A 20649-nucleotide genomic window follows, 5' to 3' on the forward strand; every position below is an offset into this window, starting at 1 on the left:
GAGGTCGGAGCAGTCCTAGGGCCTGTGCTGTACAGGGGTCAGAGCAGTCCTAGGGCAAGGGTGAGCAAACTCTTTGCTTTGAGGGCCACATGAGGCTACGGAATTTGAATGGAGGGTCATGAATGATCATGAAACTGGGGTTGGGTGCGGGAGGGGGGAGAGGGCCCCAGCTAGGGGCTCAGGTCTCTAGGTGAGACCAGAAATGAGGAGTTCAGTGTGGTAGAGGATTCTGGGCTGGGAGCGATGGGTTTAAAGGCCAGGAGAGGGTTCTGGGCTGGTGCAAGGGGTTGCAGTGTGGGGGGAATGTGAGGGTTCCAGCTGGAAGTGTGGGCCAAGGATGAGGGATTTGGGGTACAGGAAGGGCTGAGGGGTTCGGAGGGTGGGAGGGGGCTGGGGGCTGGGACCGAGGTTTGACATGTGAGGGAATGGGCACAGCTCAGGAACAACAAGCAGTCCTGTGGCACCTAATAGACTAACAGATATTTTGGAGCATCAGGTTTTGTGGGCAAAGACCCGCTTCATCAGCTGCATCTGACAAAGCGGCCTTTGCCCACAAAAGCTCATGCTCCAAAATAGCCGTTAATCTATAAGGTGCCACAGGACTTCTTGTTGTTTATGAAGACACAGACTAACTCAGCTACCCCTCTGATGCTTGTCACCAGCTCAGGAACAGCAGCAGTGGCAGGCTGGGATGTAGTGGGGGCTGCATGTGTGGGCGACAGGCTGAGCAGCTCACACAGGCTGCAAAGGACCCCTTGCTGGCTGTAACCTGAGCTCTCTGTCCTGAACCAAGAGCGGGGAGGAACCCGGCTGGGTTTGAATTAGAGGCGGGCAGTGGGGGCGGGGAGGGGGCTGAAGGCTGGGGAGTAACAAAGGCAGGCCAGCACCTGAGCCTGGGGCTCCAGGCCTGGGGTTCCCTTGGGGGGAATCTCCTCCCCCACAACATGGATCAGACAGAACGCCTCTGGTTGCTGTGCTGACAAGTCTGTACCACCCTGTCTGTACCATCTCTGTCACCGAATAAACCTTCTCCTCCACCTGCTGAGTGGGAGTCACTTCTGGCTGCAGATGGGGTGCAGAGCTGGGGGACCCCTGAATCCTATTACACTGCCCCCCAGAGCTGCATGGAGGTTCTGAGGAGATGCTGCTGCTGCTTCCAGGAGCTGAGGAGAGCAGAGCCATGGCATGCATGGAGCAGGGCAAGCCAGGGGCCTGCTCCACAGCAGGAGCTCCAGGCTGCGTCTACACGTGCACCCTGCTTCGAAGTAGCGGCAGTAACTTCGAAATAGCGCCCGTCACGGCTACACGCGTCGGGCGCTATTTCGAAGTTGAAATCGACGTTAGGCGGCGAGACGTCGAAGTCGCTAACCCCATGAGGGGATGGGAATAGCGCCCTACTTCGACGTTCAACATCGAAGTAGGGACGTGTAGACGATCCGCGTCCCGCAACATCGAAATAGCGGGGTCCTCCATGGCGGCCATCAGCTGGGGGGTTGAGAGATACTCTCTCTCCAGCCCTTGCGGGGCTCTGTGGTCACCGTGGGCAGCAGCCCTTAGCCCAGGGCTTCTGGCTGCTGCTGCTGCAGCTGGGGGTCCGTGCTGCATATACAGGGTCTGCAACTCGTTGTTGGCTCTGTGTATCTTGCACTGTTTAATGAAAGTGTGTCTGGGAGGGGCCCTTTAAGGGAGCGACTTGCTGTTGAGTCCGCCCCGTGACCCTGTCTGCAGCTGTGCCTGGCTCCCTTATTTCGATGTGTGCTACTTTGGCGTGTAGACGTTCCCTCGCTGCGCCTATTTCGATGTGTGCTACTTTGGCGTGTAGACGTTCCCTCGCTGCGCCTATTTCGATGTTGGGCTGAGCAACGTCGAAGTTGAACATCGACGTTGCCAGCCCTGGAGGACGTGTAGACGTTATTCATCGAAATAGCCTATTTCGATGTCGCAACATCGAAATAGGCTACTTCGATGTAGCCTTCACGTGTAGACGTAGCCCCAGAGTGGGATCAAAACAGCTGAGAGGCTGGACGTGGGCTGTGGGCTGCCTGGCTCTGTGCTGGCGCCCAGGCTAAGCAGGGTCTCAGCCAGGTGATCACAGTCGTCTCTGTTGGCCTCAGAATCTCTGTTGATGTGACTGTGAAAGCACCAGCTGCTGTCCAGTCTCCCTCCCGCCCTCCTCTTTGACACCATCCACCACGGTCCTCTTCCTGTGCCCTCCTCTGGCTTTGCACCCTGTTTCTCTCGGTTCCCCTTTCTTTCTGACCCTCCTCGGTGTGTCCGTTGGCAAAGCCTCCTCTGGAGGGCTCTGGCTCTCGTCTGCCTCTGCACAACTGCCGCCTGCTGGGGTCTGATTGTGGGCCAGGAAGCGGTTTGCTGACGTTGGCCATTCGCAGGCACAGCCCCTGCAGCTCCTCATGGCCACGGTTCTCTGTCCGGCCACGGGGAGCTGCGGCCCTGTTGCCTGCAGGTGCTGTCCCCACGGCTCCCGCTGGAGTAAGTGCTGTGGAGAGTGATTGAAGTGTGTTCTGACGAGCTCAGACCTTGTGCCCCTTCTAAAAGGAGTTCCAGGGAGAGAATTCCATCCCGCCTCCCGCTGGCCTCCGTGGTCACGGCCTGCTGCAGCACTGACTGTGGGAGAAACCCGTCGTGCCGCGGGTCCAGCTGCCACGTGGAATTTGGCTCCTCGTCTCTCCAGAGCTGGCCAGGCCCCGTGTGCTACTGACGTGCCCTGCCACAAACTGTGCCTTGGTGCACAGACCTGGCATCTCCATCTGAGCAAGTCCTGGCTGCCTCAGGTGGCCTCCCCCCAGCGCTGGGCGCAAAGAGCCTGTGGGGGGGGACAGCAGGACTCAAGGTGCTCTCTGGGCCAGGAGGAGAAGGGCGATAGCTGACTTGGCGCTCACTGGGCTCGTACCTGGGCTCCGTGCCCAGGCCCCCTGCTCGCCGGCGCCCTCCCTGCTTTCCTTTGCCTTCCGTCTGGCCCCTGGCTCTGCCCCCTCCCAGCCCCATTCTGGTGGTGGCACCAGGGGTGCTTTGCTCTCTGCGGCTGGGTGTGCTCGCCCAGGCAGACTGCACCTTCAGAGTGAGACTGTCACTCTGCCACTTGCTGCCTCAGGCCTCCAGGGGACCCAGGCAACTCGGCCCCATGGTGCATGGTGGCGTGGGCCTGGTGGGTTTGCTCCAGGGCCCCTTGCACTCCTGGCCCCTGCAGGTAGGGAGGGAGTTGCCCACTGTGGCCCTCTCACTCTCCCTTCCCCTGGCAGCTATTTGCGGTGGTGGTACAGGAAGACACACGTGGAGAAGAAATGTCCCGTCATCGACCTGTTCAACCCGCTCCCCCTGCGCCAGATCTATGGTGAGCTTCCTGCCTGCCCTGCAGGGAACAGAGGCGCTTTGGGCACTGCAGCTGGGTGGGGTCCCCTGGCCCAAGGTTCGTTACCCAAGGGCTGAGGGCAGGAGGTTGCGGAGGAGAGAACGTTGGTGTAGGGCAGGGCAGGAGACACCCCCAGGCTGCTGCAGTGGTGGGGCAATGGCAGGGCAGGTGAGTTCTGTAGGTAACCCTGGGTACAGGTGAGTGCTGCAGGGGGTTTTCCATCGGGGGCAGGAGTGTGGGGTGGCGGGTGCTGCCAGTACCCAGGATGACGATGGTGTGAGGCTTACTCCAGGGGAGTTGCTGTGGGGTTTACCCTGGAGGAGGACAGATGCTGGGGAGGTTACTCCAGGGGCAGGTGCTGTGACGGGGCACTGAGAGGTGGGTGCCGTGAGCAGGAATAGTGCTGTATCGGGTTCCCCTGGGGGCAGATGGTGACAGACAGTTATCCCCAGGGGAGCAGGGGGGTGCTCTTGGATTTCGCCAGTGGGCACCACGGAGAAGGCAGGTGCCATGGGGATTCACCAGTGGGCGGGCGCCATGGGGAAGGCGGGTACCCTGGGGGTTCGCCTGTGGGCAGGTGCCACGGGGAAGGCGGGCGCCATGGGGTTCACCTGTGGGCGGGCGCCGCGGGGAAGGCGGGTGCCGTGGGGGTTCACCCGTGGGTGGGCGCCGCAGGGAAGGCAGGTGCCACGGTGCTTCACCCGTGGGCGGGCGCCCACCTGTGCGCAGGTGCCATGGGGAAGGCAGGTGCCACGGGGGTTCACCTTTGGGCGGGTGCCGCGGGGAAGGCGGGTGCCGTAGGGGTTCACCTGTGGGCAGGCGCCATGGGGAAGGCAGGCGCTGTGAGGGTTCACCCGTGGGCGGGCGCTGTGGGGAAGGCAGGCGCCGCGAGGGTTCACCCGTGGGCGGGCGCTGTGGGGAAGGCAGGCGCGGTGAGGGTTCACCCGTGGGCGGGCGCTGTGGGGAAGGCAGGCGCCGCGAGGGTTCACCCGTGGGCGGGCACTGTGGGGAAGGCAGGCGCCGCAGGGGTTCACCCATGGGCGGGCGCTGTGGGGAAGGCAGGCGCCGCGAGGGTTCACCCGTGGGCGGGCGCTGTGGGGAAGGCAGGCGCCGCGAGGGTTCACCCGTGGGCGGGTGCTGTGGGGAAGGCAGGCGCCGCGGGGGTTCACCCGTGGGCAGGCGCTGTGGGGAAGGCGGGTGCCGCGGGGGTTCACCCGTGGGCGGGCGCCGCGGGGAAGGCAGGCGCCGCGGGGGTTCACCCGTGGGCGGGCGCCGTGGGGAAGGCAGGCGCCGCGAGGGTTCACCCGTGGGCGGGCGCTGTGGGGAAGGCGGGCGCCGTGAGGGTTCACCCGTGGGCGGGCGCCGCGGGGAAGGCGGGCGCCGCGGGGGTTCACCCGTGGGCGGGCGCCGTGGGGAAGGTAGGCGCCGCGAGGGTTCACCCGTGGGCGGGCGCCGTGGGGAAGGTAGGCGCCGCGAGGGTTCACCCGTGGGCGGGCGCCGTGGGGAAGGTAGGCGCCGCGAGGGTTCACCCGTGGGCGGGCGCCGTGGGGAAGGTAGGCGCCGCGAGGGTTCACCCGTGGGCGGGCGCCGTGGGGAAGGCAGGCGCCGCGAGGGTTCACCCGTGGGCGGGCGCCGTGGGGAAGGCAGGCGCCGCGGGGGTTCACCCGTGGGCGGGCGCCGTGGGGAAGGCAGGCGCCGCGGGGGTTCACCCGTGGGCGGGCGCTGTGGGGAAGGCAGGCGCCGCGAGGGTTCACCCGTGGGCGGGTGCTGTGGGGAAGGCAGGCGCCGCGGGGGTTCACCCGTGGGCGGGCGCTGTGGGGAAGGCGGGTGCCGCGGGGGTTCACCCGTGGGCGGGCGCCGCGGGGAAGGCAGGCGCCGCGGGGGTTCACCCGTGGGCGGGCGCTGTGGGGAAGGCAGGCGCCGCGAGGGTTCACCCGTGGGCGGGCGCTGTGGGGAAGGCGGGCGCCGTGAGGGTTCACCCGTGGGCGGGCGCCGCGGGGAAGGCAGGCGCCGCGGGGGTTCACCCGTGGGCGGGCGCCGTGGGGAAGGTAGGCGCCGCGAGGGTTCACCCGTGGGCGGGCGCCGTGGGGAAGGTAGGCGCCGCGAGGGTTCACCCGTGGGCAGGCGCCGTGGGGAAGCAGGTGCCGCGGGGGTTCACCCGTGGGCAGGCGCCGTGGGGAAGCAGGTGCCGCGGGGGTTCACCCGTGGGCAGGCGCCGTGGGGAAGGCAGGCGCCGCGGGGGTTCACCCGTGGGCAGGCGCTGTGGGGAAGCAGGTGCCGCGGGGGTTCACCCGTGGGCGGGCGCTGTGGGGAAGGTAGGCGCCGCGAGGGTTCACCCGTGGGCAGGCGCCGTGGGGAAGCAGGTGCCGCGGGGGTTCACCCGTGGGCAGGCGCCGTGGGGAAGGCAGGCGCCGCGGGGGTTCACCCGTGGGCGGGCGCCGTGGGGAAGCAGGTGCCGCGGGGGTTCACCCGTGGGCGGGCGCTGTGGGGAAGGCAGGCGCCGCGGGGGTTCACCCGTGGGCGGGTGCTGTGGGGAAGGCAGGCGCCGCGGGGGTTCACCCGTGGGCGGGCGGGCGCTGTGGGGAAGGCAGGCGCCGCGAGGGTTCACCCGTGGGCGGGCGCTGTGGGGAAGGCAGGCGCCGCGGGGGTTCACCCGTGGGCGGGCGCTGTGGGGAAGGCAGGCGCCGCGGGGGTTCACCCGTGGGCGGGCGCTGTGGGGAAGGCAGGCGCCGCGAGGGTTCACCTGTGGGCGGGCGCTGTGGGGAAGGCAGGCGCTGCGGGGGTTCACCCGTGGGCGGGCGCTGTGGGGAAGGCAGGCGCCGCGGGGGTTCACCCGTGGGCGGGCGCTGTGGGGAAGGCAGGCGCCGCGAGGGTTCACCTGTGGGCGGGCGCTGTGGGGAAGGCAGGCGCTGCTAGGGTTCACCCATGGGCGGGTGCTGTGGGGAAGGCAGGCGCTGCTAGGGTTCACCCATGGGCGGGTGCTGTGGGGAAGGCAGGCGCCGCGGGGGTTCACCCGTGGGCAGGCGCCGTGGGGAAGCAGGTGCCGTGGGGGTTCACCCGTGGGCGGGTGCCGTGGGGAAGCAGGTGCCGCGGGGGTTCACCCGTGGGCGGGCGCCGTGGGGAAGCAGGTGCCGCGGGGGTTCACCCGTGGGCGGGCGCCGTGGGGAAGGCAGGCGCCGCGAGGGTTCACCTGTGGGCGGGCGCTGTGGGGAAGGCAGGCGCCGCGAGGGTTCACCTGTGGGCGGGCGCTGTGGGGAAGGCAGGCGCCGCGAGGGTTCACCTGTGGGCGGGCGCTGTGGGGAAGGCAGGCGCCGCGGGGGTTCACCCGTGGGCGGGCGCTGTGGGGAAGGCAGGCGCCGCGGGGGTTCACCCGTGGGCGGGCGCTGTGGGGAAGGCAGGCGCTGCTAGGGTTCACCCGTGGGCGGGTGCTGTGGGGAAGGCAGGCGCCGCGGGGGTTCACCCGTGGGCAGGCGCCGTGGGGAAGCAGGTGCCGCGGGGGTTCACCCGTGGGCAGGCGCCGTGGGGAAGCAGGTGCCGCGGGGGTTCACCCGTGGGTCGGGGGCTGTGGGGAAGGCAGGCGCCGCGGAGGTTCACCCGTGGGCAGGCGCCGTGGGGAAGCAGGTGCCGCGGGGGTTCACCCGTGGGTCGGGGGCATGACCAGGGTTCCCTCTAATTTTTTCCATCCGGAGTCAGAATAAATTTAGTTGTGTGCACTGAAGTATGTGCGGATGAGCACCTCCCACAGGAACAAGCTGCCGGCTGTGAGAACTCTGCTGATCAGTGGGAGGCACCTGAATCTCTTCTGGGCAGCTGCCCATGTGCTCAGCATGCAGGGAACGCTGGTTGTGGGGAGGGGATATGCAGTAGGGTGTTATCTGATGGGGCAGGTGGTGTAGGGGGTTACCCCAGGAGAGGGAGAGGGGCGTTATCCTTGAGCGCCCCAAAGCTCAGTTTGAGGGCTGATTCTCTTCAACATCTTTATTAATGACCTGGATGAGGGACTGGGTTGCACCCTCAGCGACTTTGCGGATAACACACAACTAGGGGGAGAGGTAGATATGTTGGAGGGTAGAGAGAGAATCCAGAGGGACCTGGATAAATTGGAGGCCTGGGCCAAAAGAAATCTGATGCGGTTCAATAGGGAGAAGTGCAGAGTCCTGCACCTGGGGCGAAAGAATCCCAAACATTGTTACAGGCTGGGGACCGACTGGCTCAGCAGCAGTACGATGGAAAGGGACCTAGGGGTTATGGTGGATGAAAGGCTGGATATGAGTAAACAGCGTGCGCTTGTAGCCAAGAAAGCTAACGGCATACTGGGGTGCATTAGGAGGAGCATTTCGAGCAGATCTAGAGAAGTGGTTGTTCCCTGCTATTCAGCACTGGTGAGGCCACATCTGGAATATTGTGTCCAGTTTTGCGCCCCCCAGTATAAAAAGGATGTGGATTTTCTGGAGCAGGTTCAATAGAGGGCAGTGAAAATGATTAAGGGTCTGGAGCACAGGACCTATGAGGAGAGGCTGAGGGATTTGGGCTGCTTTAGTTTGCAGAAGAGACTGAGGGGTGATTTGAAGGGGAGCTCTAAAGAGGATGGAGAGAAACTGTTCTCACTGGTGTCAGACAGCAGAAACAAGGGAGAGGAGTAGGTTAGATATTAGGAAAACCTACTGCACCAGGCGGGCGGTGAAGCACTGGAATGCGTTGCCTAGAGAGGTGGTGGAATCTCCATCCCTAGAGGTTTTTAAGTCCTGGCTTGACAAAGCCCTGGCTGGGATGACTTAGTTGGGGTTGGTCCTTCTTTAGGCAGGGGGCTGGACTAGATGACCTGAGATCCCTTCCAGCCTTAGGAATCTATGGTTGTATCTGAGGGCGCAGGTGCTGTGGGGGGTAAACCTGGTAGTTGGGGGTGCTATTTGTGGGGCTGGGTGCTGTAAGGGGTTACCCCGTGATCCGGGGGGGGTATTATCTGAGGGGTGGGTGCTGTAAGGGGTTACCCCAGGAGCAGGGGCTGTTATGTAAGGGAGCGGGTTCTGTAGGGCATTACCGCAGGAACTGGGGGGGTCTGTTATCTGAGGGGGAGGGTGCTTCAGGGGCTCATCCCCAGGGCACGTGGGTGCTGAGCTGTGCTCTGCTAACTGAGTGGTGCTCAGCCTGTCCGTGCCCCAGGCCCATACCCCGTGCCCCAGGCCCATGCCGTATGCCCCAGGCCCATCCTATGTGCCCACACCCCGTGCCCCAGGCCCATGCCATATGCCCCAGGCCCATGCCGTGTGCCCACACCCCGTGCCCCAGGCCCATGCCCACACCCTGTGCCCCAGGCCCATGCCATGTGCCCCCACCCCGTGCCCCAGGCCCATGCCGTGTGCCCACACCCCAGGCCCATGCCGTGTGCCCACACCCCGTGCCCCAGGCCCATGCCCACACCCCGTGCCCCAGGCCCATGCCATGTGCCCACACCCCGTGCCCCAGGCCCATGCCATGTGCCCACGCCCTGTGCCCCGTGCCCACCCCACACCCCGTGCCCGCCCCACGCACACACTCTGTGCCCTGTTGGCCCCTCTCTGGCCGGCGGCGTGACTGCTGTGTTCTCTCTCTGGCAGGGTGCCCACTCGGTGGGCTTGGGGGCGGTACCATCACTCGAGGCTGGCGGGGAGAATTCTGTCGCTGGCAGTTGAATCCTGGCGTGTACCACTATAAGACAGTCATAGCTGACCAGGTGGGTGTATGTTTGTGTTGCAGCCAATGACAAACTGCTGCTGGGGACCAGCAGCACGTTCCTCCGTGAGCTGGGCCCATTCCCAGCTATAGGACCTGCTGCCCGAGGGCCCAATCCCAGGGCTGAGGAAGGGACCCAGGGGCATAGTTCCACCCCACCCCTTGCAGCCATCTCTCAGGCAGAAGGCAGCAGCTGTTAAACAGCAGTTAGAGGCGAGGCCCTGGCAGTGTGGGCTGCAGAGCGGCTGCCAGCAGCCATACCAGCAAGGCGACATAACCCCTGGGTCAGATGCATGAGCCCAGCCATGCTTTGCTCCTCACACGGCTGTTCCGCTGGGGTGATGCGGGCAGCAAGCAAGCGACAGAGCAGCACAGCAGTGGCAGGGGCCAGGAGGCCCTGGGATTCTGGGTGGTCTGGGCTGCATGTGAGCATGGAGCCAGCACAGGGGCGTGTTGCAGCCCAACCTGGAACTGTCGGTTCCTTTCCGTCCTGCCCTACTCTCCCTTGGGGCTGGCAGGGGAGTCCCAGCAGGATCCAGGTCAGTGCTGGGCATCTCTGCCCGGTGCCTTGAGACTGCTGGGTTGGCTGGAGGGGTGGGGGGACTCAGCCGCGACTGGACTGCACCTGGAACCTGGGGTTGGGGCCCTGGTACTAGGGAAGGGTGCCCAGGGCTGTGGGTGGAGCATGCCTTGGCAGGAGCTCAGCCTTACGGCTGCTCAGCACAGCTGACGCAGCCGATCAAAGCCACGAGCAGCCACCTGCACGCAGGCCTGAAGCACCAGCTTGGCACTGAGCCTCACCTGTGCAGCCACTGCCTGGAGGGCGCGAGGGCAGGACGGGGCAGGGCAGGGCAGGGGGCTCTCTGCAGGGCTGTGTTCTAGGCAGCCCAGGCCCCAGCAGGCTGAGCAGCTGCAGAGCAGCTGGATGCAGGTTCCCAGCGCTCCCATTGTCTGTGAACTGCTCCCTCCAGCATGACTTTGCCCCGTGGCGCAGGAATCCGTTTGAGGCCTGCTTGGCTGTTCTGCCCAGATCTCCGGGGCAGCCTCCCAGTGAGCGTGCCTGGTCCCTTCATCCCTGTCCCTCAGCTGGGACAAAAAGTGAGTGCCAACATGACCAGCCACCCCCTGAGCCCAGCTCCCCTGACTGGGAGTGCCTGCCTAGCGCCCTGAGCGCCCAGGCGCAGCCCTGGGAGATACTTGGTCTGTTGGGCAGCCAGGACTGGGGCCATTTAGTGCCCATAGCGCAGGTCCTGCTCGGAGAGCTGCTTGGGCAGCTGGTGCTGGGGGGCTGTTGCTCAGGCTGGCATTCCCATCTCTGCACTCTCCTCTCTCCCAGTTCACTGTCTGCTTGCGCCAGAGGGGACAGACCATTTACCAGCAGGTCCTCTCTGTGGAGCGGCCCAGCAAGCTGCAGGGCTGGAACTGGGGGTACTGCGGCCACTATGCCTTCTACCATGCCCTGTACCCTCGGGCCTGGACAGTCTACCAGCTCCCTGGGCAGGACGTGGTGCTCACCTGCCGGCAGGTCAGCCCCATCATCCCACACGACTACCAGGTGAGGCTCCCCCCTTCTGCAGCCTTCGTGTGGCCCCCGCCAGGCGCTGCTCGAACCCTTCGCTGCCCCACGCTGGCGTCCCAGCCCCACTCCTCCCACACAAGAGCTGCAGGGCTCTATGTGAGCGACACGACAAATGGCGCCTGGGTTCACAGCACCTGGCCCATGGGGTCAAACACCCCCGATGCTGCAGGCAGGAGGGGCTGGCCAGCAGCTGGCAGGGGCGCTAGCAGGAACGGGGTCTGGTGCCTGTAGCCAGGGCCCAGCCCGCCACACTGATTGGCAGCGGCGGAAGAAGAGGCAAGATGTCACAGGGGAGGGGAGGGGAGGGGAGGGGAGGCGATGGGACCGGGAGAAATGGGGTCTTGCAAACGGGGGTGTCCCTGCCCTGCCCTTTCCTGGGATGGGGGTTTCACATGGCTGGTGGCCCCCTGAGCTCCTCCTGACCAATTGCCTCTGACCAGGTTGGCACCTGGGGGATGGTCTCCACCCCTTAGACAGCGCAGATAGCCTGGGCAGCCGGCCTGGCACCTGGGGGATGGTCTCCACCCCTTAGACAGCCTGGGCAGCCGGCCTGGCACCTGGGGGATGGTCTCCACCCCTTAGACAGCCTGGGCAGCCGGCCTGGCACCTGGGGGATGGTCTCCACCCCTTAGACAGCGCAGACAGCCTGGGCAGCCAGCCTGGCACCTGGGGGATGGTCTCCACCCCTTAGACAGCCTGGGCAGCCGGCCTGGCACCTGGGGGATGGTCTCCGCCCCTTAGACAGCCTGGGCAGCCGGCCTGGCACCTGGGGGATGGTCTCCGCCCCTTAGACAGCCTGGGCAGCCGGCCTGGCACCTGGGGGATGGTCTCCGCCCCTTAGACAGCCTGGGCAGCCGGCCTGGCACCTGGGGGATGGTCTCCGCCCCTTAGACAGCCTGGGCAGCCGGCCTGGCACCTGGGGGATGGTCTCCACCCCTTAGACAGCGCAGACAGCCTGGGCAGCCAGCCTGGCACCTGGGGGATGGTCTCCGCCCCTTAGACAGCCTGGGCAGCCAGCCTGGCACCTGGGGGATGGTCTCCACCCCTTAGACAGCCTGGGCAGCCGGCCTGGCACCTGGGGGATGGTCTCCGCCCCTTAGACAGCCTGGGCAGCCGGCCTGGCACCTGGGGGATGGTCTCCGCCCCTTAGACAGCCTGGGCAGCCGGCCTGGCACCTAGAAGTCAAGCACAGGAGATACCTTTACTCTGCCATGGCCAGATCCCTCCCGTCCTGTCACCAGCGGCTTTTCCTTCATTGCCTCACCCCAGGGCTGCCAGTCAGGCCACAGAGGCAGAGAAGAGCCTGCTGGGTCTTTGGCCTGGTACTCCCAGCTAGCCGATATGGCCGAGAGGGTTGGGGGGTCCCTCCGGATGCTGGGTGAGAGCTGTCGCCTGGAAACCTGCCTGGGGCGAGCTGTGCCAGCGGGCTCCGGCTGGCTGGGTGTTGGCCTCCCAAGGCTGGGGTGATGGGCAGTCTGTGGCAGGTACAGGGCTCTTGTTGCTCTATAGCCAGAATGGGGAGAGGTGAAGGTGAGCACCAAGCATGGTCCTGGGTGACCAAGGGATGGTCTCCAGCACAGTGACTGAGGGGCCAGGGCCCTCGCCTTGGCTGAGGGTGGGTGCGAGGCAATGGCAGGGGAAGGAGGAGGGCTGGGTGGCGTCTCAGCACGGAAATGAGGGCGCCTTGGTAAAAGAGCCACGGCAGCGCTCTCACACTCCTTGTGTAGTTATCCCCTGGGACTCTGCCTCCAGCTAGCACTGGGGCCAGGAGCGTGGCAGAGCCACAGAGGGATGGGGCGCTCCAGTTCTCTACATGCCCCTGTTCCAGGACAGAGCCTGGCCCCTAGGGGTGGCTTCCCCCAGCAGATCCTCAGAGCCTGACCCAACCATGCTGCCCCGGGGGTGGGGGGTGAGTCTGCAGCAGCCTGGGGCTGTTGGGACTGGTTCTCCGAGCTCAGGCAGTAGTGACTCCTGTGCCCTCCAGGGCCGCTGCATGGCATAGGACCATCCATCCACTCTTGGGCCAAGGTCATACAGGCTGGGCCCCTTCTGGCCGCTCCTGTGTTCCTGCGTGCCTTGCCCAGCCCAGCCCAGCCCAGCGCACTCCCCCCAGGCAGGGGTGTTACAGGCCTGCGGAGCTGGGCGCAGTCCCTGCCCCAAGGAATTCAGTCTTTCTGGCCTGTTGACAAAGACGGGGAGAAGCAGCTCAGCAGAGTGGTCAGCTGGTGACCTGCCACAGCCAGTCCTGGGGCTACCCCAGCAGGGCAGGATGGACAGACTGGGGCGAGGGCTGCCTCACTCATAGCTGGGGGGCGGGGGGAGCTTTCTTCCTCATTTCTGTCTCCTGTTCTACTCCCCTCTGGCCTGCCCCTCCCGCCCAAGGCAGCCTGGGGTGGACCGGCAGGCCCTGTGAGGGCTCACCCCATGGTTTCCTTTCTGGCAGTTCTCTCCCACACATCCCGTATCTGTCCCTTCCAGCTCCCCCTTTGGTACCTGTTCCTGGGGTTTGACCCTGCCCTGGGTACAGCCCTGCCCAGTGGGCTGAGGCCCAGCCTTGCTGCCCAGCTGCCCGCATCCGGAGCTGAGATGCCCAGAGTGGCAGGAGACTCCAGGGAATTGTCTCTAGGGCTGCCCCGCCAGGTGCCACTGTTGTTGGAGCCCATGGAGGTGTTTGGCTGTCCTCTGTTCCCGGGTTGCTCCCAGGCTTTTGGCTGCCCTGACCTCCCCTCCCCAGGGCCAGTCTATCTGCTGGGCCTCAGCCCAGCTAACTGTTCCCCAGGAGGCTTCCGCAGCCGCGCTGGTTATTAGCTCAAACGGCACCGGGCCAGCTGCTCCCCAGGCAGGGGCTGCTGCTGCAAGAATGCAATCCCAGCTCCCTGACAAGCCATGCTCAGGCTCGGGTGTAATGCCGCTGAGGGCCGCCTGTTCTCTCCAGATCAGCTCCGTGCGTGGGCGTGAGGAAGTCCTGCTGCTGTGCCCATCCTGCGCTGCTCCAGAGAGCGCTGTGCTTCAGCGTCTCCCGGCACATCAGTCCCCTTTGTGCCAGCACTGTGGGTGAGCTTCCACAGTGCTGCGGGGTGCAGAGCCATCCTCCTGCACCGGAGCCCTGAGCCTAGTCCAGAGCCTGCCCTCGCTCACAGGGCAAAGGAGATCCCAGGATGCCCCTGGCGGTGCCTTGGGCCTGGCAGGCTCTGAGCTGCCTGTGTGTGGTGCCTCTTTCGCCAGGACACCAGCCTGCCCGTGGGAGTGTTCATCTGGGAGCTGGAGAACCGCAGTGGCGAGGCCGTGGATGTCTCCATCATGTTCTCCTTGCGGAATGGCCTGGGCACCAAGGAGGACAAGAGAGGGGGCCATTGGAATGATCCCTTCAGTGTGGAGAAGGAGGGTGTGCGGGTCTCGGGAGTCCTGCTGCATCACTGCAGCCCCGTCAACCCCTACACCCTGGCAATCTCTGCCAGGGAGCAGGTACGGGGCAGGCTGAGGCCTCGCTACTGGGAGGGACGGCGGGTGGACTCCTGCTTCTGTACCTGTGGCAGGGGCTCCGGACGTGCAGGATTTGGGTTCTGGGGAGCCTCTTGTGGCCTTCAGTCTGCCCCTGCCTGAGCCCTGGTTACAGACCCCAGCATCTGGCTCTCTGTCCAGCTGGAGTGATGTCTGTGGCATGGTGGAGGGGCAGCTGCTGCAGGCCCCATGGCCCGTTTTTCCCCCCAGAGCTTAGGAACCAGGCGCTAAACTCTGCTCTGCAGCCATGGGGGAGCCAGTGAAGCATGGATGGGACCTTTGCACCTGCTGGGGCTGTGGCCATTGGGAAGCCCTGGGCTTAGGGTCCTAGTGTTGGCTCCAGTTGATGGGAGGTGCAGGAAGGCAGGTCAGATGCTCTAAGGGCTCTTGCTCCCAGGTGTCTCCTCTGCAGGCTGGGCACAGGTAAGACCTGGGCCTGCAGGTCTCTGGGGTGCAGCGGAGCTGGTAGGTACAGATGTGGGGTGGGGACAGGGATGGTTTTCCCTAAGATCTGGTGGTGAGCCCTGCTGGGAGCCTGGGCCCAGTCAGACAGCAGGCACTATCCTGCCACTAGAAACAAACGGCTCCCTCAGACTTACTGTGTCCTCCTCTTCCTCTGCTAGGCTGGCACCGGAGTGACTCACTTCACAGCGTTCAACCCGGTCGGCACAGGCCAGGAGGTGTGGCGAGATCTCCTTCAGGATGGCAGGCTGGGCTCCCCTGCAGGTGAAGCGATGCATGGCTGAGTGACTGAGCACAGGGCATGCACAGCTGTGCTGGCAGTGAGGCATGGCGCTGCCAGGTGGGGGCAGACCCATGGCCTTCCATGAGGGCCACACCTGCTGTCGGGTGGCAGAGAGTGGCAGGAGATTCAATATCCATGATAGGACTGCGTGGAGTTGTCTTGTCAGCCAGGGAAATGTCCGACTTCTCTCTTTGTCTCCTGCAAAGTTCTTCACCTCAATGACTTCCTGCAGCAGAGAGTTCCCAGGGTAGTCGGGCATTGTGTGAACGTTCATTTCCTTTGTTGGCCGGTTCTTTTCAGGTCAACTTTTGGCACAACTAGTGTTAAATCAGGACACTTGGTTATTCTCAACCAGGCAACAGTTCAGCCAGGATCACATCAGAATGTGATCAGCAGTTTGCCAGTCAAGGGAAGACATAAGCAACATTCTGGGTATCTACTGAATTTCCTGCAAGAGGTAAATCAGATTAGTCCGGCATGAGCTACCTTTAGTAAACCCTGGTACATGACATCCCTCTTCTGCTTACCTCCAGGAACTGAATATCATTATTCTTTCCTGCACAATTTGTTCCAGGCTCCTGTCTAGCACTGAGGTCAGACTCACAGATCTGTGGTTTCCAAAGTCACATTTTTTCCTTAAATATAGACACAGCGTTAGCTCGTCTTCAGTCGTGCAGCACTAATGCCAGCTAGACCGGTTCAGTGAATGAGCAGTCTCATAAACCACCTCTTTCAGTCTTTGGGGATGGAAGTTACCTGGCATCCCAGTCAGAGCACGTTGTACACGCAGTCCCATCAGCCTTCGTCTCCATGCTCCCTATTGTCTGAACTGAGCCATGAGCGAAAGCGATGTTGGGATGACGGGCAGAGCTTTACGTCCCTGGGAGTCGTTTCTAGTTTGCTTTATGTTCCAGTGTTCGTGCTTCTGGGCTGCTGTGTGTCATGTGCTGTGTAGTCAGGTGGAGGGGTTTGGGGTTTGTGCATTTTCCCTGCTCTTCCTCTGAAGCCTCACAGATGGTCGTGGCTGGAGGCAGGACCCTGGACAGGGGGGCAGGGCTCAGAACTGGCATCAAGCCGTCTCTCTCGGGGGCTCGGCTGGCTGGTTCCTGCTCCCAAACTCGGAGGTGTGGAGGCATTTCCCGCAGGTCAGCCTGGCAGGGACCCTGGAGAGGGGGTGTCTCTTTTCTCTGCAGTGCGTGGGTGCGGGTCGGGTCACTGGCCAGCATCACCTGGGAAGCTCTCTCTTCATCAGCTCCTGCTCTGCGGGGGCCTGGGGCTTGGTGCCTCTCGGTGCATCCAGGTCTCTGCCTGTGACATGGCACAGCCTGGTCTCCTGTGGCTGCAGGACTCTGCTCTCATTTCCATTGTTGTGTTTAGTGGGCGTTGCTGGGTGGGTTGTGACCTGGGAGATACTGGAAGTCAAATCAGAGATCAAGTGGACCCTTCTGGCTCTGTGACTGCACCAATCCAGCCTTGCAAAAAATTGTCACAGACTTGGGTTGAGTTCAGTTCCTGCAGCAAAGAGCAGTGGAAGTCATTGATGCTGCTTTGGTGTTTACTTGTGATCATCCACGGTCAGGCCTGTGGCACCAAATGCACCTTCCCTCATCCAGCCTTACTCCGTGGAGTAGAGATGCCATTGTCATGAAGGGGCGTCTAAGAGCGTGGTCCTTGCCGTTGGCACGGTTTGCTGCCGGGGGAGCCAGCGTACAGTTCCAAAAGTAATCGCCTAAGGATACAGTTCAGAGCTCTGCTTCCTCGGACTGGCGTAGGAAGGAGCCTCAGCACTCGTCAGCACCTAACTAAGGCCACACGAGGTCTCGCTACAGAGCGTGGGTCACCGAGAGGTGGACGGTGAGTTTGAGTAGCTCACCCATCACCTCTCCGAGGATGCCCTGGCACGCCATGCTGTGTGTGCGGTGTCAGCTCTCGGCAGGGGACGAATATGGGCATGCAGAGCACTCCCCTGGGCTAAAGGCTGTCACACCACTGGCTGGGGCCCCTGTCATTTCTTCCATCCGTAGACAGAATAAGTTTTGTTCTGTGCACCAAGGCAGTTGCGGATGTGCACCACCAGTAGAAACACAGGCTGCCGGCTGTGGGCGCTTGGCTGATCAGCCGGGCAGCACCTGAATCTCTCCAGGGCGGCCGCCCCTGCACTCAGCCTGCGGGGAACGTTGGAGCAAACCCTGGAACAACTCTGCCTGGCTGGGCTGGGAGTCCAATCTGTGGCTGTTCGCGAGTTTGCTCACCTCTTGGTTCTGTGACCCTGGATGAGGCAAAAGGCTGTCCCTGGGGCTCCCTGAGCTGTCGGGGTCCCCTCGCTGTAACCGGATTCTGGGGTCTGTTACCGAGGCACCTTGCGTTTCTTATGGGCACTTGCCATTCGATTTCAGCTGCTGCTCCGCAGGTGCAGTTTGTAGCCAGAAGATGGCGTGGGTGAATAGCGCATCTCGTCATGGCTTTTCTTATCAGTACTTTGTATGTCTGGTTCATTTCAAGGATTACCTTTTAACATTGACCCACATAGTTAGCTGCAATGCCCTCCTTTCACAATTACAGCCTGCCTTATATCTGTCAGTATTCCTTTATCTTTGTCATACAATTCCTATTTCATCTGGAATGCCACAGTTCTTTACAATGACAACCAACAAAGTCCCTTGTCTTCCAGTATGCGCGGCCGTCCCTCATTGTCAACCTCTGAGGGCAGCCACGCTGCTTTGGTACAGTCCTTCTGCTGTTTTCAGCTGCATATCAGCATTTCGTATCATTTAGGGCTTGGAGCAAAGCAAGAGACACTAGTTGTGTATAGGGTACGTCTAGACTGCACACTGCTTCTGGCACTGCCTAGGTGATAGGGAACAGCCAGCATGGATTTGTAAAGAACAAATCATGTCAAACCAATGTATTAGCTTTCTTTGATAGGATAATGAGCCTTGTGGATAGGGGAGAAGCGGTAGATGTGGTATACCTAGGCTTTAGTAAAGCATTTGATACGGTCTCACATGATATTCTTATAAAATCTAAGCAAACACAATTTAGATGAGGCTACTATAAGGTGGGTGCATAACTGGCTGATAACCATACTCAGAGAGTAGTTCTTAATGGTTCTTAATCCTTCTGGAAAAGCATTACAAGTGGGGTCTGTGTTAGGACTGGTTCTGTTCAATATCTTCATCAACGATTTAGATATTGGCATAGAAAGTACACTTACTGAGTTTGCAGATGATACCAAGCTGGGAGGGGTTGCGACTGCTTTGGAGGATAGGGTCATAATTCAAAATGATTTGGATAAATTAGAGAAATGGTCTGAGGTAAACAGGATGAAATTTAATAAGAACAAATGCAAAGTGCGCCACTTGGGAAGGAACAATCAGTTTCACACATGCAGAATGGGGAGAGAGCGTCTAGGAATGACTACAGCAGAAAGGGATCTAGGGGTTATAGTGGACCACAAGCTAAATATGAGTCAACAGTGTGATGCTGTTGCAAAAAAAGCAAACATGATTCTGGGATGCATTAACAGGTGTGTTGTGAACAAGACACGAGGAGTCATTCTCCCACTCTACTCTGCTCTGGTTAGGCCTCAGCTGGAGTATTGTGTCCAGTTCTGGGCACCGCAGTTCAAGAAAGATGTGGAGAAATTAGAGAGGGTCCAGAAAAGAGCAACAAGAATGATTAAAGGTCTAAAGAATGTGACCTATGAAGAAAGGCTGAAAGAATTTGGCTTGTTTAGTTTGGAAAAGAGAAGATTGAGGGGGGACATGATAGTTGTTTTCAGGTACCTAAAAGGGTGTCATAAGGAGGAGGGAGAAAACCTGTTCTTGTTGGCCCCTGAGGATAGAACAAGAGGCAGTGGGATTAAACTGCAGCAAGGGAGGTTTAGGTTGGACATTAGGAAAAAGTTCCTAACTGTCAGGGTGGTCAAACAGTGGAATAAATTCCAAGGGAGGTTGTGGAATCTCCATCGCTGGAGATATTTAAGAACAGGTTAGATAGATGTCTATCAGGGATGGTTTAGACAGTACTTGGTCCTGCCACTGGGGTAGGGGGCTGGACTCGATGGCCTCTCAAGGTCCTTTCCAGTCCTAGTGTTCTATGATACGCGGCAGCTGCTTCTTCATCGGAGGAGGCATTGCCATTTCAAGCCCACGTAGATAGGATGCTGCCAATTTACAGCTTCCATCTGTTTCTCTCAGTGAAACTTCCCATCAGCCTTTGACATTCTGGGTTCAAGTTCAAGGGTAAAAAAAATCTTCCCATTCTGGATGAAAGCTGTGTGTGTGGGCCCAGACCCCTTTCTCTACTCTCCAAGAAAGCTGGTGCCTGATGTTGGTTTCCCTGTGAGGATTGGTTAGGGTTTCCCACTCATGCTCCTCCTAAGTTGATGGAAACAGCATCAGCAATACATGGAACAAGAGTCATTCGTGCACGGGCAGGAGGAGAACGGGTGCATTGGGAAGGAAGTTTTTCAGCCTCATTGAGTGTGAGAGGGGCAAATTACCAAGCAGTCATGGCCAGTGTTCCCTTTAGCTTGTTCCGTCCCTGTGTGGGATACGTTTTCTTACGTGCCCTGGGGCACGTGGCTGAGCTCCACCAGTAGAAACACACGCTGCCAGCTGTGGGTGCTCTGCTAATCAGCCGGGTGGCATTTCAAACTCTGCTGGGTGGCCACCCCAGTGCTCAGCTTACAGAGACCACTGGTTACGTTTCATTACCATTTCCTTTTAAGGGAAAGCCAGTCTTGGCCAGGGCTTTGCCTGAGGATGGACAAAGACAGGTGGGTGGGTTAATACCAGAGGGAGCATGTAGCACAGCGTGGACGAAGAGCTTCACTGGAGCTCTGTGACCCAGTGGCAAGAGGCGCTGCATCTGCAGTTTGTCTTTTGCAGACATGCAGAGCAGGGATAGTCTTGCCCGTCTGCCAGAGGGGGAACCTGGGAGAGAAAAGCCTCCCGTGATGGAGAGGGACTTGTTCGCAGCAAAACGAGCAGCGTGTCAGGGAAGGTAAAGGGTGCAAGATACGAGTGAGGTCATTTGGGCTTTTTTAGTCCTCGAGCAAAAAGATGTCTGAACGAACATCTAGACACATCATAACCAGTTTACCCACCTCCCAGGCTGTGCTGGCTGGCTTACTCCCAAGGTGACAAGCATGCCATCAACAGCCACCACCTGACACTTCTCAGCAGCGGCAGAGGAAGTCTTTAAACAATTTATGACATTGTCATTCTGCAATTTCCTCTTTAGCATATCTCAGAAGTGAGAGAAGAGATGTGTAAACCATTCACTGATGCAATACCGTGCATGCTCTTTGTGAGCGTCACTCTCTCCCATCCTCCAGTGAACTCTAGAAATTCCAGAAAAAGGTTTGGCTAGTCAGTTCATGACCCTCTGTCTCCCCACCTGTGTCTCTTCAGGGACTCCTCCCGTGAGAACAAGTCCCTTCTTAAAGTTGGCGTCATGCAGGAGGTTTGCCAGGAGCACGAGAATCTGGGGTTTATTCAGGATGCTTCATTAGAAAGAAGGGAGGGAGCTGCTGTCAGATGTGGGACCTGAGAAAGGGCCATGCTTACATCACCAAGTCCCTTTCATATGGTCATCCTGTTGTCTCTAATCCCCTCACCGTGGGGTCACGGTTAGGTTGCAACCCTTGCTTAAAGGAGGTGCATTTTGGTAGGGTGAGGAGCCCAAAGTGTTACAAACATCTGCAGCATGCTACTGTCTAGGGTCACTTCCAGAACA

General features: G+C 61.1%; 1 protein-coding gene across 2 annotated transcripts in view; it reads left to right on the forward strand.

Annotated features, from left to right (window-relative positions):
* Positions 1-20649, forward strand: part of GBA2 (glucosylceramidase beta 2) — a 74304-nt gene that overhangs the window by 26652 nt on the left and 27003 nt on the right. For both annotated transcript variants that reach the window (XM_074995920.1, XM_074995921.1), the window contains exons 2-6: positions 3261-3352; positions 8968-9083; positions 10419-10637; positions 13887-14126; positions 14786-14888. In XM_074995920.1, the coding sequence (XP_074852021.1) occupies positions 3261-3352; positions 8968-9083; positions 10419-10637; positions 13887-14126; positions 14786-14888 (770 nt within the window). The remainder of the gene's footprint in view (positions 1-3260; positions 3353-8967; positions 9084-10418; positions 10638-13886; positions 14127-14785; positions 14889-20649) is intronic.

This window comes from Carettochelys insculpta, chromosome 5 (genome assembly GCF_033958435.1).
Source record: "Carettochelys insculpta isolate YL-2023 chromosome 5, ASM3395843v1, whole genome shotgun sequence".
Classification (NCBI taxonomy): Eukaryota; Metazoa; Chordata; order Testudines; family Carettochelyidae; genus Carettochelys; species Carettochelys insculpta.